Consider the following 15,468-nt stretch of genomic DNA (forward strand, 5'->3'; position numbering starts at 1 on the left):
CTTCAGATGTCAAGGAGACAAAGAACTACACAGCTTTTAGAAGACATCTGAAAGCAGCCCTGTTTGGGAGGTTTTTAATGTTTGATGTTTTATTATGTTTTAATATATTCTGTAAGCAGCCCAGAGTGGCTGGGAAACCCAGATGGATGGACGGGGCATAAATATTATTATTAATATTAATATTTCTGTTTAAGAGGTAAAGAGAGGCTTGGAATGAAGTAGAATTCCCAGTCACAATGTATACTTTCGAGAGTGAGAGTCACTTTTACTAATTGAATTGGGTTCCATGTTCATACAAGTAGGAGCCCATAACAAAATGCTGCATGGATTAGTAAAGCGGTTTCGTGCCCCCCAAAAAACCTCACTCCTCTTCCCCATGCAAAATTCATTCTCTGGCTTCATGTTCCACACTCCTAGCTGTTGCTCCCATTTCTCTTTTTCCATTTTCTCCATTGCTTGTTCCAACATTTCTGGATATCATTCCCTTGTATAAACACAAAATGGAAAATAAAGCGCACTGCCAGGTTTCCAGCCAATTCACTGATTTCCAATTTCCAAACAATGAGTCAGGGAACCTATCGCCCACACCCATTTTTCATCATAATGGTGGAAGGTGATTCAGCAAAATCATCCTTAACCAAAGTGTCATAGCTATGACCCTTACCTATAAATCTTTCTCATCTCCTTTGGTCCCCATTCATTTTTGCTCCTAACAGACGCACATGTTTAACTTTTTCTCACAGCAGGCACAAACTGAGCATGTGTGGGAGACACCCTTATTAAATCCCACTGACTAACATTGGCCATAACAATGCATTTTAATAACTACAAATATGTTATTCTGCTATTAAGCACGATACAGTACTAACATAGAAATATTCTGGGGAGTGTGGGTCCCAGCAAAGTCTATGGAAGAAAAACGCACAGCACCTGTCATCACGTCATTCAAGTTCCTTGTCAAAGAGCTAATTTCTTAAATATGAGCCATTTCTTATCCTATCTATCCCAAATTTAGCATGGACTTTCCTCAGACATATATTTCCTTCACTTCCAAGTTTCTGTAAGGCCATTTTCTAACTAAACACTGTAGGACCTGCTCCTCACATCAGAGAGCCATGGCTCAGTGCTAGACCATCAGCTTTGCAGTTAGTCCCAGGTTCATTCCCTTGCATCCTTAGGTAGGTCGGCCGAGATCCCTGTCTGAAATCCTGGGGAGCAGCTGCCAGTCAGTGTAGACAATACTGCAATAGTCACAACTGGTCTGCATCAGTAGAAGGCAGGTCACTCTGCTAATTCTTATTGTCATCCCACTGCCCCAATTAATTATTATAATGACACCATGTGACCCAGCCAACCAACCCTTAACATATTAGCAGTTCAAATGGCAAAACAGAACACAATGAGAGTCCAGATTTAGTTTGTTTGAAATGAAAACTGTTTTAAAAGTCTGGGTCAATAAAAAGCTCTTAATCCAGCACCAAAAAGGCAAGAAAGATGGTTCTGGGCAAGTCTCCCTTGGGAGGCCACTCTGCAAATGGGGTGCAACTACCAACTAACAACCAACTAACAATTTCTATAACCAGGAGGTCCATCTCATAAAGGGCCCCTGTGTGCATGTAACTGGGTTTTAAGCTGTCATAGACACCTTAGGGGTATATACTAGTACACACAGCTGTATATGCAGCAACTGTGATTAGTACATAGCATTTTGAGCTACGTTTGATACAGAGAAGACTCAACAATAAGGTAACAAAGGAATAGAAGAAGAATAGGATGTAGAGTAAGCGGAAGCAATTGTGACATGGATTTGAAATAAATTTAAAAACTGAAGCCCTGTCTCTCTGGTCACTGTATATCTTATCAACAAAGAACAACGGAAGAAGAACATCTGATGTTATTAATAACCAAGTAAAATGGCATTATTAATCACAAGTTACCTCACTGGCATAATCCCTCACCTTTTTCTCTGATTCTTTTTCTTCCACCAGATTAGGAATATCTTGGGAAGCAGAAGGAGGGGTCTGGTTCACATTGAGGTTTGGGTCCCCCACAGAAAAAACAGGAATGAGGGGCCTGAGGAACCTGAACTCGCTGCTCAAGGACCCCCCGGTTAAGCACACATCGTAGTGGTAACTCCTGGAAAGAGACCCGCTCTGAGAATCGCCACAGTTCTCTGGGATGTCGGGTCTGGCAGGGGGGAAGTGAGGAGGGGCAGCGATAAAACTTTCCCTGGGATCCCTCCTGCAGATCTTGATGGCAGCAAAGGAAACAATGCAAACGAGGAACACAAAGGAGACTGCAGCCAGGCAGATCACCAAGTACAAGGTCAAGCTCCCATCTTCTTCGTGCTCCTCTTTACTGACCTCCACAGCCTTCATATAAGGATCCGAAAAGCCACCCACGGGAAGGACATGGAGCATGGCAGTGCTGCTCTGGGGAGGGAGCCCGTTGTCCCTGACCACTATCAGGAGTCTCTGCTTGCTGGTGTCTCGCTCGCTCAGGGCTCTCCTGGTTCTCACTTCCCCATTCTGGGCTCCTATGCTGAAAAGACCAGGGTCTGTGGCCTTCAGCAGCTCATAGGAAAGCCACGAGTTCTGGCCAGAATCTCCATCCACAGCCACCACCTTGGTGACCAGGTAGCCGGCCTCCACCGACTTGGGGACCAGCTCATTGCAGGGGGATGTGCTGTTCTGAAGAGGGTAGAGGAAGAAGGGAGCGTTGTCGTTTTCGTCTAGGATTACGACTCGGACAGTAACTTCTGAGCTGAGGGGAGGAGACCCTCCATCTGTAGCCCTCACCGCCACTTTGAAATCTTTGATCTGCTCATAATCCAGAGATCGGAGGGCATACAGATTTCCGCTTTCAGAGTTGACTGAGATGTAAGAGGCCACAAGGCCATCAGGGACCTTCCCAGGCAAAAGGGAGTAGGTGACCTTGGCATTCTTCTCGGTGTCCAGATCAGCAGCACGGACTGAGCCAATGAGCAGTCCTGGAATATTGTTTTCCCGTATCTGCATTTCACATGAAGACTTTTCAAATACTGGAGGGTTGTCATTGACGTCTGAGATCTGAACATTAATAACTCTTGTTGAAGTGAGCCTGGGGGAGCCCTGGTCAACGGCTGTGATGGTGACATTATAATCTGAGACCTTCTCTCTGTCCAAGGGATTTTGGACCACAAGCTGGTAATAGTTATTCATAGTGAGTTTTAACATAAAAGGAAGGTTTACTTCTACAGAGCACATGGTTCTGCCATTGTCTCCTGAGTCTCGGTCTGTGACACTGAAGAGAGCCACAAGTGTCTCCAGGGGAGAATCCTCTGCCAAAGGACTAGTGATGGATATGATGGACACTTCAGGGACATTATCATTCATGTCTTCAACATCTACCAGGACCTTGCAGTGACCTGAAAGACCCCCTCCATCTGTTGCTCTGATGCTCATGTCATAGCTGGTTTCTTTTTCATAATCAAGCTGACCAGAAAGGGTGATTTCCCCAGTGATTTCATTTAGGTGAAACAGATCATATATTTCTTCTGGTACCCGGTTGAATGAATACGTTATCTGAGCATTTGAGCCAAAATCCAAATCTGTAGCTTCCACTTTGAAGACCAGAGTACCCCGTGGGCTGTTTTCTTGTAACTTAGCTTTGTATTCTGAATGTGTAAACTGTGGGGAATTATCATTATTGTCAAGAACATCAATATTTATTTGAACTGTGCCTGTTCTGCGTGGCTCCCCTCCATCCACAGCTGTGAGAGTCAGTCCAAAGTGTGGCTCCTTCTCCCTGTCCAGTGGCTTCTCCAGGACAAGATCCACATATTTCCTTCCATTTTTGTTGCTCTCCATGCTAAGCATGAAATGTTCATTGGGACTGAGAGTGTAATTTTGGATGTTATTCATTCCCAGGTCCTCATCTCGGGCAGATTCCAAGGGGAAATTAGTATTTGGAGGGACATTCTCAGGAATTTCCAGATCAAATGCCTTTTTAGAGAATTTGGGGACATTATCATTCACATCTTCTATCTTGATTTCAATGCTGTAGATCTTTAAAGGGTTTTGTAACACAATTTCAGACTGTAATAAGCAAGGATCAGTCTGGCCACATAATGTTTCTCGGTCTATTTTATCATTTATCAACAAATTCCCAGTAATGGTATCAAGATGAAAATATTGCTTAGTGTTCTTAGAAACCAGCTGGGCTCTGCGAGCAGAGAGCTCCCCTGTTCCCAGTTTCAAATCCTCCAGCACATTAGCCACCAAAGACCCCCTTTTCTTTTCTTCAGGCACAGAATAGTGAAGTGAAATACTCAGTGCTCCAGGAAGGCAAAGAAAAAGCAAAAAATACAGACCTTGTTCCTTTATGTAGCAGTCTCCCATGGCTCAAGAATCTCTGGCCAAAAGATGAAGTTTCTGACAGTCTTCCAATGATAATCTCTGCTGCTGTGGAAATGAATTTGATGCTGCCGTGTTGATGGCTTTGCTGTGCTGTATGTAATCTCTTTATCGCATAGGAAAGTCACCCGTCCTTTGTTCCAGCCACCTTTTTGCTCATGGCTTCCTGTGAGTTCCTTCACAAAATTCTGAATTCCAGTTCATGTCTTTGCCTGTACTACCACCGTGTGGCTGAGCAAAGAAAAGCCACTAAGATTCAGTAAATAACACTGAATGCAGTGCACATTATACTGGACAGGAAAAGTTCAGATTCACTGTTTCTCTGTTCATAAACATCTGTTTTATTACTAGGAAGATGCCTCTTTTCCATATGAATGAATGCAGGTATCACAAAACAATGCATTACTTTCTATAGTTCTTGAACACTGTTGTGCATGGGATTCAATCTAATACGCAGAAATTCAAGATGCACAGCACATATGTTGCTCTTGTGGAACAATCTCCCTCCCTGGCCCTCAATCAAACAGTTTGCAGTGAGGAAAAAGACATGAAAATACCTTGGAAAGTGTAGGATAACTATTGCTTGATGCCATATGGCCTGCACACAGAGAATGTAGCTGGCTATTAATATGTATGTATAGATTACAATAGGGACACAGGTGGCGCTGTGGGTTAAAGCCTCAGCGCCTAGGACTTGCTGATCGAAAGGTCGGCGGTTCGAATCCCTGCTGCGGGGTGCGCTCCTGCTGCTCAGTCCCAGCGCCTGCCAACCTAGCAGTTCGAAAGCACCTCCGGGTGCAAGTAGATAAATAGGGACCGCTTACCAGCGGGAAGGTAAACGGCGTTTCCGTGTGCAGCTCTGGCTCACCAGAGCAGCGATGTCACACTGGCCATGTGACCCGGAAGTGTCTCCGGACAGCGCTGGCCCCTGGCCTCTTAAGTGAGATGGGCGCACAACCCCAGAGTCTGTCAAGACTGGCCCGTACGGGCAGGGGTACCTTTACCTTTACCTTTATAGATTACAATATGGGAGTGCATTACATTGATTTTTTCTATTTTTTTCCTTATACACAGCATTGTTCTTCTTTTTCCTCATTCCCCTCTTTTTTTCATTGTATCACTTTATTTCTTTTTTAAAAAAGTAATAAACTGGTCATCTGAAAGCAATCTGTATCTCAGCTTTTGAGTGACACCCCCCTCCCATACAGAGAGTTTAAAGAGGTTATGAAGTTATTCTATAGCACATCAAACCACAAAAATATTAATGTAAAAGTATATATTCCTCTATGCAAGGACAGAAACAACAATATCAAAATACAAGGTCACAGGTAAACTGAACAGAATTTTAAAAGTAGAATTTCAAACCCGCATTCATATTTTCTGCACTCAGCTGAATTCAGGCTACGACCTCACAGATACAAGGGGACCAAACTAGAGAGAGAAAATGAAATTAAACCATACTGAAAGGATTCAAATGCTGCACTCACCTGGAGAATGTTTTGACTTTCACCTGCAGGACTGTGGACTCCCTCAGAATCATTGGAACTCCTTGGATTCACCTGAGTGTTAGGAGGCTCCACAGAGAAAACAGGAAACAGGGGCCTGAGAAACCGGAACTCGCTGTTCAGAGACCCACCAGCTAAGCACACCTCATAGTTGTAAGCCTGAGATAGAGATCCAGCACCAGAATCCGCAGAGTTCTCCTGGGAATCAGGTCCCACCGGGAAATTGGCCCCAGAGTTGTAGGTTCCTATGAACTTTTCACGTTTCTGCAACTTGATTACAACAAACGCCACTACGGAAATGAGAAAGATGCTTGAGATGGCAGCCAAGCAGATGATCAAATACATCGTCAGGCTGGAGTCTTCCTCCTCCACGGTTTCCTCCTTTGGGAGAGCCACACTTTTCAGATAAGGGTCAGAGAAGCCGTCCACTAGAAGGATTCTGAGCGTGGCAGAGGTGGACTGGGGAGGATGGCCGTTGTCTCGGACCACCACAATCAGATTCTGCTTGAAGCTGTCTCGGTTGCTGACCGGCCTCAGGGTGGTCACTTCTCCATTCTGGGCCCCCACCGTGAACAGACCCGGCTCTGTGGCCTTCAGCAGCTGGTAGGAAAGCCAAGAGTTCTGCGCAGAATCCCTGTCCACAGCCACCACCTTGGTGACCAGGTAGCCAGTCTCTGCCCCTCGGGGAACCAGGTCATTCAAGGGGGAAGTGCCATTCTGGAGAGGGTAGAGGATGAAGGGGGCATTGTCATTTTCATCCACGACCTGAACGCGGATGGGAACTTCTGAGCTCAGTGGAGGGGAACCTGAATCCACGGCCCTCACTGTCACATGGAAATCTTTTACTTCCTCATAATCCAGAGACCGGATGGCATACAGGTTCCCCGTTTCAGAGTTGATGGAGATGTAAGAGGATGTGGGGCCATCATTGACCTTCCCAGGCAAAAGCGAGTAGGTCACTTTGGCATTCTGCGCTGTGTCCAGATCAACAGCATGGACAGAATTGATCAGAAGACCAGGAATATTGTTTTCTCTTAACTGCATTTCATAGAATGGCTTTTCAAACACTGGAGGGTTGTCGTTCACATCTGAGATTTGAACATGAAGTATTATTGTGGAAGTGAGTCTGGGAGAGCCTCTGTCTGTGGCTGTGATGGTGATGTTATACTCAGAGGCTTGTTCTCTGTCCAGTGGTTGTTGGGTCACCAGCTGGTAATAGTTGTTCTCGGTGGGTTTGAGCACAAATGGCAGGTTGACTTCAGTGGTGCAGGCAGTTCTGCCACTGTCTCCAGAGTCCACATCTGTGACACTGAAGAGGGCCACCACTGTGTCTGGGGGGGAGTCCTCAGGTAAGGGACTGGTGATGGATGTGATAGTAATCTCTGGAGCATTGTCGTTCTCATCCTCAATCTCTACAATGACTTTGCAGTAAGCAGAAAGGCCTCCTCCATCTGTAGCTCTTATGTTGATCTTATAATTTGTATTTTCTTCATAATCAATTGTTCCTGCAGTAGTAAGCTCCCCGGAATATTTGTTTAACTTGAATGATCTGACGACATTTTCTGGCACTTGGCTGAATGAATAAGTGATTTGTGCATAGGAACCAAGATCCCTGTCAGTGGCTTCAACTTTGGTGACCAGCGTATCCAATGGGCTATTTTCCATTAGCTTCACTTTGTACTCAGGTTGTGGAAACTGAGGCAAATTATCATTAGCATCCAGAACATTAATAATTATTTGTGCTGTTCCAGTTCTTTTGGGGATTCCTCCATCAACTGCTGACAGAATAAGGGAAATCTGTGGATTCTCCTCACGGTCTAGCGGTTTCTCTAACACCAGTTCTGCATATTTGCTACCATCACTGTGACTTTGTACATCCAGCCTAAAATGTTCATTAGGACTAAGGGTGTAGTTCTGAACAGCATTTTCTCCTTTGTCTGGATCTTCTGCACTTTCCAAAGGGAATCTGATATCCACAGGAGTCTGCTCAGGTATTTCAAAAATAAATTGATTTTTAGAGAATTTGGGGGAATTATCATTCACGTCCTCTATCTGAACTTCTATTCTGTGTAACTGCCACGGCTCTTCCAGCACAATTTCAGACAGTAGAACACAAGGTTCATTCTGACCACACAGGGACTCCCGATCTATTTTGTCCTTTACTGTCACATCCCCAGAATGAGGATCCAGCTGGAAATACTGCTTGGAGCTCTTAGAAACCAGCCGGGCTCTCCGAGCAGACAGCTCCTTTGCATCCACTCTCAAATCTTTTAGCACATTCGCTACCAGAGACCCCCTTTTCTCCTCTTCTGGCACTGAATAGCGGAAGGACTCACACATTGCTATGCATGCACAGAGATACAGGGAAAAAGACCAAACTTGCCTGATTTTGAGGTGCATTTCCATTCTCCCAGCCTCTCCTCCTGAAATGCAAGGCATTGTCCTCTTGTCTATTCCAAGGTGTGTGTCTTCTTAACTGTATTTATCTTTTGAATGTGACACTGCTTATTCCTGCTTATTCCTACTGAAATTTCTGAAGACTGGCTTGCAATAGGAATCTGCTGTTTTTCCTGTGCTGATTCCTTTGTCTAATGGCTTCAGCTCTTGAGGTGAGCAACTGCTGCTCCCCAATTTCCTTCTTTTATCTTGTGCAATACCACCACCTTGTGTTTGAATGATGTTATGGCGTTACGAAAACCAAAAGATTTTCCAGAATAAGAGCATCCATGTGGAGAGGCAAGAGAGCTGCCACCCCAATGGAACATAAACCCCATATTCCCAGCTTTCTTTCTTTTTAAGAATTTCTAGCATCTTTAGAACCTGAGATATGAAATACAGTAAGACATATATTTTTCTCCTTTTGATGATGATGACAATTTGGTGAGAAATTATAGTATTATCACCCTACATTTGCTTCCATGAGTTCCTGCAGAAACAATATGGGCTGTACGATTTGTGTCCAGCTAAGTCATTCACAGTGTACACGCAATTAAATCAATGCGCATGATCTTTTTTTTTTTTTTTACATCCACTGGTCTCTTTGAGTTCCACTTAGTTGAATACAATCCTTGGAACCTTCTTCCTGCTCCCAAAATTATTATGTCATGTTTTATATTTCTTAGGCTGCTGAAACCTCCCCAACACACACACCCATCACACCTAACCTACCCCACAGGGCTGCTTGGAGGATAAAATGGGAAGCAGGAGAACTATGTAGACCACATCGAACAACTTTTCCATTATTACTGTAAAAATAAATAAATAAAAACAGTCTATCTGCGGGGAAAGAGAGGCTTGGAATGAAGAAGAGTTCCCAGCCATGATGACTGACTGATGAATATACTTCAAAGGGCATTTCATTAGAATGAACGTCATGTCCTACAGGCAACCCCCCCTCTTTCTCTAAAGTATACGCCACACACACGCTCTTCCAGACATGCTAGCATTCTGTATTATTAAGGTTTCCCTGGCCATTCAGTCCTTTCACTTCCACACAGAAGATGAATATGTGCATTTCAATATAAAGTTCACATTCATCTGTAAACATGGGCATGTGAGGAAGAGTCACTGTTACTTACTACTCATTTAACTGGGTTCCTTCTTCCTAATCTGATATATACAAGTAGGAGCCTAGTATAAAATGTTGTACAGATTAGTAAAACAGTTCAGTGCCCCCACACAAACACGCTATTCTTTCTCTCTCTTGCTTCCCTTCCCCATGGGACATTCTTTCTCTAGTCCCCTCTTTTCCAGCTGAACGTTCTCTATAGCTGGTCCCAGAGAGGAACCTCTGTGTCAGATCTTATCCCCAGTCAGTTGGGTCTCCCACCTTGTGACACCTGGCATATCTGCACACACACAGTTCAGTCAACACACGGCACTCCGATCAGCCATGGGTAGAAATATAGTAGGACAGTGGCCATAATGCATATACTTAATACAGATGTTTATGTTGATATTTATACTTTATGTATAAATTTCATAACCTAAGATAATACAGATCTTGTAGAACACAATGAAAGACAAGTTTCTAAATACTTCGTGATCCATCATGTGGTGTGGAAGTTGTTTATAGGACATGACATTTGTTCCAATGAAATATCATTTAAAGAATCATGTAGGAATAGAACAAACTTCAGTTCCATCCTGAACAACCCAACATGCACCCGTGGAATTGATTTATGATGTATGACAGCATTTTTGCAGGTTGGGAATACAACAGGAGACAATACTGCTTAAGTCTCAGGTGGTTGTTGTGACCAGCAGAATCTTTTTCTATCTCTTTTAGACACCTGGTATTTCTGGGGTGTTTTACAACACCATCCTAACCAAGTCTAATCAGAGGAAAGTACTATTCAATTGAATGGTGCTTTTTCCTAGGTAAGTGGGGTTAGGATTGCAGCCCTAGTCATCATCATATGCTGTGGTCCAAAGATGCTGCCTAGACATACTTATGTAGTTGCCACCAACCCTCTTCCCCACTTCTGGGTTCTCTAGCACATGCTTGTTGGCTCAGGGGATAGGACCTAGTTGCTTCTTTAATTTGTGCTGGGGGTGTGGAGAATGCAGGGAACAGCAAGAGTCTCTTCCAAGCAATGGTAAAGACTTCTGATGTGCTTGATCTTACATCAGTCTGGTTACAGGGTCTGTGCATGGCTGAGTGTTCTGTTCAGTAGATCTTACAGCACAATCTTAGCCATGTCTAATCATGTCCTGCACTTGCAGGAAGGCACTATACAAAACATATGTTGCCAAGTTTCAAAGTATAAGCCATAGAACTTAATGCCTCCACGCCTCATTTCTCATTATAATGGTGGGATGTGATTCAGCCAAATCAGCCTTGACTAAGTTGCCACAGCTATGAACATATAGCACTTTTTCATCTCCTTCCCCTTCGCTTTTCTGTCCCTCACTCAGCCACACTCTCTCAGTGTCTTCAACTGAAACTCACTTGCAAACTGCACAACAGTCTCCTCCATCTTTTTCAGGGTGAGGACATCCTCTTGGCCAAAAAAAAATATTAAATAAAGACTATGAATATCTTTCACTACCATTAAAACACATACTAGACTTTCCTGTTGACCTAAGTCAGCAAAGCATTTGGCAAAAGATACAATCCAAAAGAGAAACCTTTCCAGGAAAAGCCCCCCATTGACGTACATTTAAGAAAATGCAGAGCACCTGCCAATTTGCCACCAAAGTCCCTCATTACACAACCAGCTCATTCTAGCCTAGGTTTGGTATGGACCATCCTCAAAGGTACTTCTTTACAAAGCCAGGTTTCAATTCAGTCTGTTGCACCATTTTGCAACTATAAACTGCAGAACCTGATTCTTACATCAAAGAGCATGTTGTTCAGTGGTTTAAAAAAAACTGCTCTGCATACAAAGCATGCCTGGTTCAAACCCTGGCATCCTCAAGTAGGTCTGAAAAGATACCTGGACCAATGGTTTGATTCATTAAAATACAGACTTCTATTGCTTATGTTTCCCTCTCCCACATTGTTTATAATAATGGCAGATTACAAGTCAGCCTACCTGCCCTTAACATATTAACAGTTCAAATTATAAAACAGAAAACTATGAGGGCCCAGATTTGTTTGCTCAAAATGCTGATGGTTTAAAAGGCCCAGATAAATAAAAAGGTAATCTAACCCTGAAAAGGGTACTCAGTGATCCTCCCTTGGAAGGCAATTCCACAGGTGGGGTGCCACCAGCAAGAAGTCCCTCTAAATAATGCCATGTATATAACTGGGAAGCCTGCTCTAATCATGACTCCCGTGTACAGGTACTTCAGCAGCTGCAGCTAAAGGTATGTCGTCCACACCTTGGAGGTATATTCTGGGACACATTGGTGTATCTGCAGTGGCTATGATGTTCTGAGTGAGTTTTAATATACAGAAAGTCCAAAGGCAGAGGACCTAAATAGCAGGAGGGCTGAAGGAAGGAATCTGAACTCAACAATGGGCTTGGAAGAGGTGGCCTGCCTGAGAAATGGAAGGGTGGAAGAAGAGAGGAGGACAGAGGAAACATCAAGAGGGACAGAGGGAAATGAGGGGGAAAAGTCTCACATGAACTTGAAATAAACAGATCGTTTTTAAACTGACGCATGCTCTAAAATGTAAAATATATTGTCAATAAATTTCAAAAGCAACACAAGAACATCTGATATGCCTAATTACCAAGCAAAAAGAATTATCAATGTCGAAGTGACTAACTGGTGTATTTGGAAATTATTTCACCTGTTTCCCTGATTCTTCTTTCCCCGCCTGGTCAGCAATATCTTGGGAAGCAGACGGAGGGGTCTGGTTCACATTGAGGTTTGGCTCCCCCACAGAAAAAACAGGAATGAGGGGCCTGAGGAACCTGAAGTCGCTGCTCAAGGACCCACCGGTTAAGCACACATCGTAGTGGTAACTCCTGGAAAGAGACCCGCTCTGAGAATCGCCACAGTTCTCTGGGATGTCGGGTCTGGCTGGTGGGAAGTGAGGAGGGGCAGCGATAAAACTTTCCCTGGGATCCCTCCTGCAGATCTTGATGGCAGCAAAGGAAACAATGCAAACGAGGAACACAAAGGAGACTGCAGCCAGGCAGATCACCAAATACAAGGTCAAGCTCCCATCTTCTTCCTGTTCCTCTTTACTGATCTCCACAGCCTTCATATAAGGATCCGAAAAGCCACCCACGGGAAGGACATGGAGCATGGCAGTGCTGCTCTGGGGAGGGAGCCCGTTGTCCCTGACCACTATCAGGAGTCTCTGCTTGCTGGTGTCTCGCTCGCTCAGGGCTCTCCTGGTTCTCACTTCCCCATTCTGGGCTCCTATGCTGAAAAGACCAGGGTCTGTGGCCTTCAGCAGCTCATAGGAAAGCCACGAGTTCTGGCCAGAATCTCCATCCACAGCCACCACCTTGGTGACCAGGTAGCCGGCCTCCACCGACTTGGGGACCAGCTCATTGCAGGGGGATGTGCTGTTCTGAAGAGGGTAGAGGAAGAAGGGAGCGTTGTCGTTTTCGTCTAGGATTACGACTCGGACAGTAACTTCTGAGCTGAGGGGAGGAGACCCTCCATCTGTAGCCCTCACCGTCACTTTGAAATCTTTGATCTGCTCGTAATCCAGAGATCGGAGGGCATACAGATTTCCGCTTTCAGAGTTGACTGAGATGCAAGAGGCCACAAGGCCATCAGGGACCTTCCCAGGCAAAAGGGAGTAGGTGACCTTGGCATTCTTCTCGGTGTCCAGATCAGCAGCACGGACTGAGCCAATGAGCAGTCCTGGAATATTGTTTTCCCGTATCTGCATTTCACATGAAGACTTTTCAAATACTGGAGGGTTGTCATTGACATCTGAGATCTGAACATTAATAACTCTTGTTGAAGTGAGCCTGGGAGAGCCCTGGTCAACGGCTGTCATGGTGATATTATACGCTGAGACCTTCTCTCTGTCCAAGGGACTTTGGACCACAAGCTGGTAATAGTTATTCATAGTGAGTTTTAACATAAAAGGAAGGTTTACTTCAACAGAGCACACGGTTCTGCCATTGTCTCCGGAGTCCTGATCTGTTACAGTGAAGAGAGCCACAAGTGTCTCCAGGGGAGAATCCTCTGCCAAAAAACTAGTGATGGATATGATGGACACTTCAGGGACATTGTCATTCACATCCTCAATCTCTACCAGGACCTTGCAGTGTCCCAAAAGACCCCCTCCATCTGTTGCTCTGATGCTCATGCTATAGCTGGTTTCTGTTTCATAATCAAGCTGACCAGAAAGGGTGATTTCCCCTGTGATTTCATTTAGGTGGAACAAATCATATATTTCTTCAGGCACTCTGTAGAATGAGTAGATGATCTGTGCATTTGAACCAAAATCCAAATCTGTAGCTTCCAATTTGGAGACCAGAGTTCCCTGTGGACTGTTTTCTTTTAACCTTACTTTATATTCGGAATGAGTAAACTGTGGGGAATTGTCATTGATGTCAAGAACATCAATATTTATTTGAACTGTGCCTGTTCTCTGTGGCTTCCCTCCATCCACAGCTGTGAGAGTCAGTCCAAAGTGTGGCTCCTTCTCCCTGTCCAGTGGCTTCTCCAGGACGAGATCCACATACTTGTTTCCATCCTCTTCACTTTTAACATCAAGCCGGAAATGTTCATTGGGGCTGAGTGTGTAGTTTTGGATGTTATTTATCCCTAGGTCCTCATCTTGGGCAGAGTCCAAGGGGAAATGTGTATTTGGAGAGACATTTTCAGGAATTTCCAGATCAAATGCCTTTTTAGAGAATTTGGGGACATTATCATTCACATCTTCTATCTTGATTTCAATACTGAAGATCTTTAAGGGATTTTGCAACACAATTTCAGTGTGTAATAAGCAAGGATCAGTCTGGCCACATAATGTTTCTCGGTCTATTTTATCATTTATCAACAAATTCCCAGCCTGGGTATCCATATGAAAATATTGCTTAGTGTTCTTAGAAACCAGCTGGGCTCTGCGAACAGAGAGCTCCCCTTTTCCCAGTTTCAAATCCTCCAGCACATTAGCCACCAAAGACCCCCTTTTCTTTTCTTCAGGCACAGAATAGTGAAGTGAAATACTCAGTGCTCCAGGAAGGCAAAGAAAAAGCAAAAAATACAGACCTTGTTCCTTTCTGTAGCTGTCTTCCATGGCTCAAGAATCTCTGGCCAAAAGATGAAGTTTCTGACAGTCTTCCAATGATAATCTCTGCTGCTGCAAAAATGAATTTGATGCTGCAGTGTTGATGGCTTTGCTGTGCCTTATGTTATCTCTTTATCGCATATGAAAGCCACCCCTCCTTTGTTCCAGCCACCTTTTTGCTCATGGCTTCCTGTGAGTTCCTTCACAAAATTCTGAATTCCAGTTCATGTCTTTGCCTGTACTACCACCGTGTGGCTAAGCATAGAAAAGCCACTAAGATTCAGTAAATAACACTGAATGCAGTGCACATTATACTCAACAGGAAAGGTTCATATTCACAGTTTCCCTGTTCATAAAAGACTGTTTTATTACTAGGAAGATGCCTCTTTTCCATATGAATGAATGCAGGTATCACAAAACAATGCATTTACTTTCTATAGTTCTTGAACACTGTTGTGTATGGGAGTCAATCTAATACTGGGAAATTCAAGTTGCACAGCACATATGGTGTCTGGTGGAACAATCTCCCTCCCTCCCACCTCAATCAAACATTTTGCAATAAAGAAATAGGCAGGAAAACACCTTGGAAAATGTAGGGTTACTATTGCTTGATTCAAGTGCCATATGGCTTTCACACAGAGAATGTAGCAGGCTATGGATATCTACATAAGTATTAGGATAACAACACTATATCAATTTATATACACAACTGTGTTATTTTTTTCCTCACTTCTCCCCCCTCCTCCTTTAAAACTTCCTTCCTTCCTTCCTTCCTTCCTTCCTTCCTTCCTTCCTTCCTTCCTTCCTTTTAAGTAGCTATAATGAATGATCAATAAACAGATCATATGGAAGCAACCTGTATCTCAGCTTTTGCATGACACCCCCCTCCCATACAGAGAGTTTAAAGAGGTTATGA

General features: G+C 44.0%; 1 protein-coding gene and 1 pseudogene across 2 annotated transcripts; both read right to left on the reverse strand.

Annotated features, from left to right (window-relative positions):
• Window positions 1-1,907: 1,907 nt before the first annotated feature.
• LOC309374834 (uncharacterized protein) lies at window positions 1,908-8,615 on the reverse strand. The gene is made up of 2 exons (XM_081920007.1): window positions 5,882-8,615; window positions 1,908-4,358 (listed from the first exon to the last, which is right to left on the reverse strand). Exons 1-2 carry the CDS (start codon window positions 8,336-8,338, stop codon window positions 1,923-1,925), a joined length of 4,893 nt encoding a protein of 1,630 aa, XP_081776133.1. The 5' UTR covers window positions 8,339-8,615; the 3' UTR covers window positions 1,908-1,922.
• A 3,516-nt stretch (window positions 8,616-12,131) lies between these two features.
• Window positions 12,132-14,749, reverse strand: LOC309373511 (protocadherin beta-16 pseudogene; annotated as a pseudogene). The gene has a single exon. The product of its transcript is annotated as a protocadherin beta-16 pseudogene (transcript).
• Window positions 14,750-15,468: the final 719 nt, after the last annotated feature.

Source organism: Podarcis melisellensis (assembly GCF_964234715.1).
Source record: "Podarcis melisellensis genome assembly, chromosome: 7".
NCBI lineage: Eukaryota > Metazoa > Chordata > Lepidosauria > Squamata > Lacertidae > Podarcis > Podarcis melisellensis.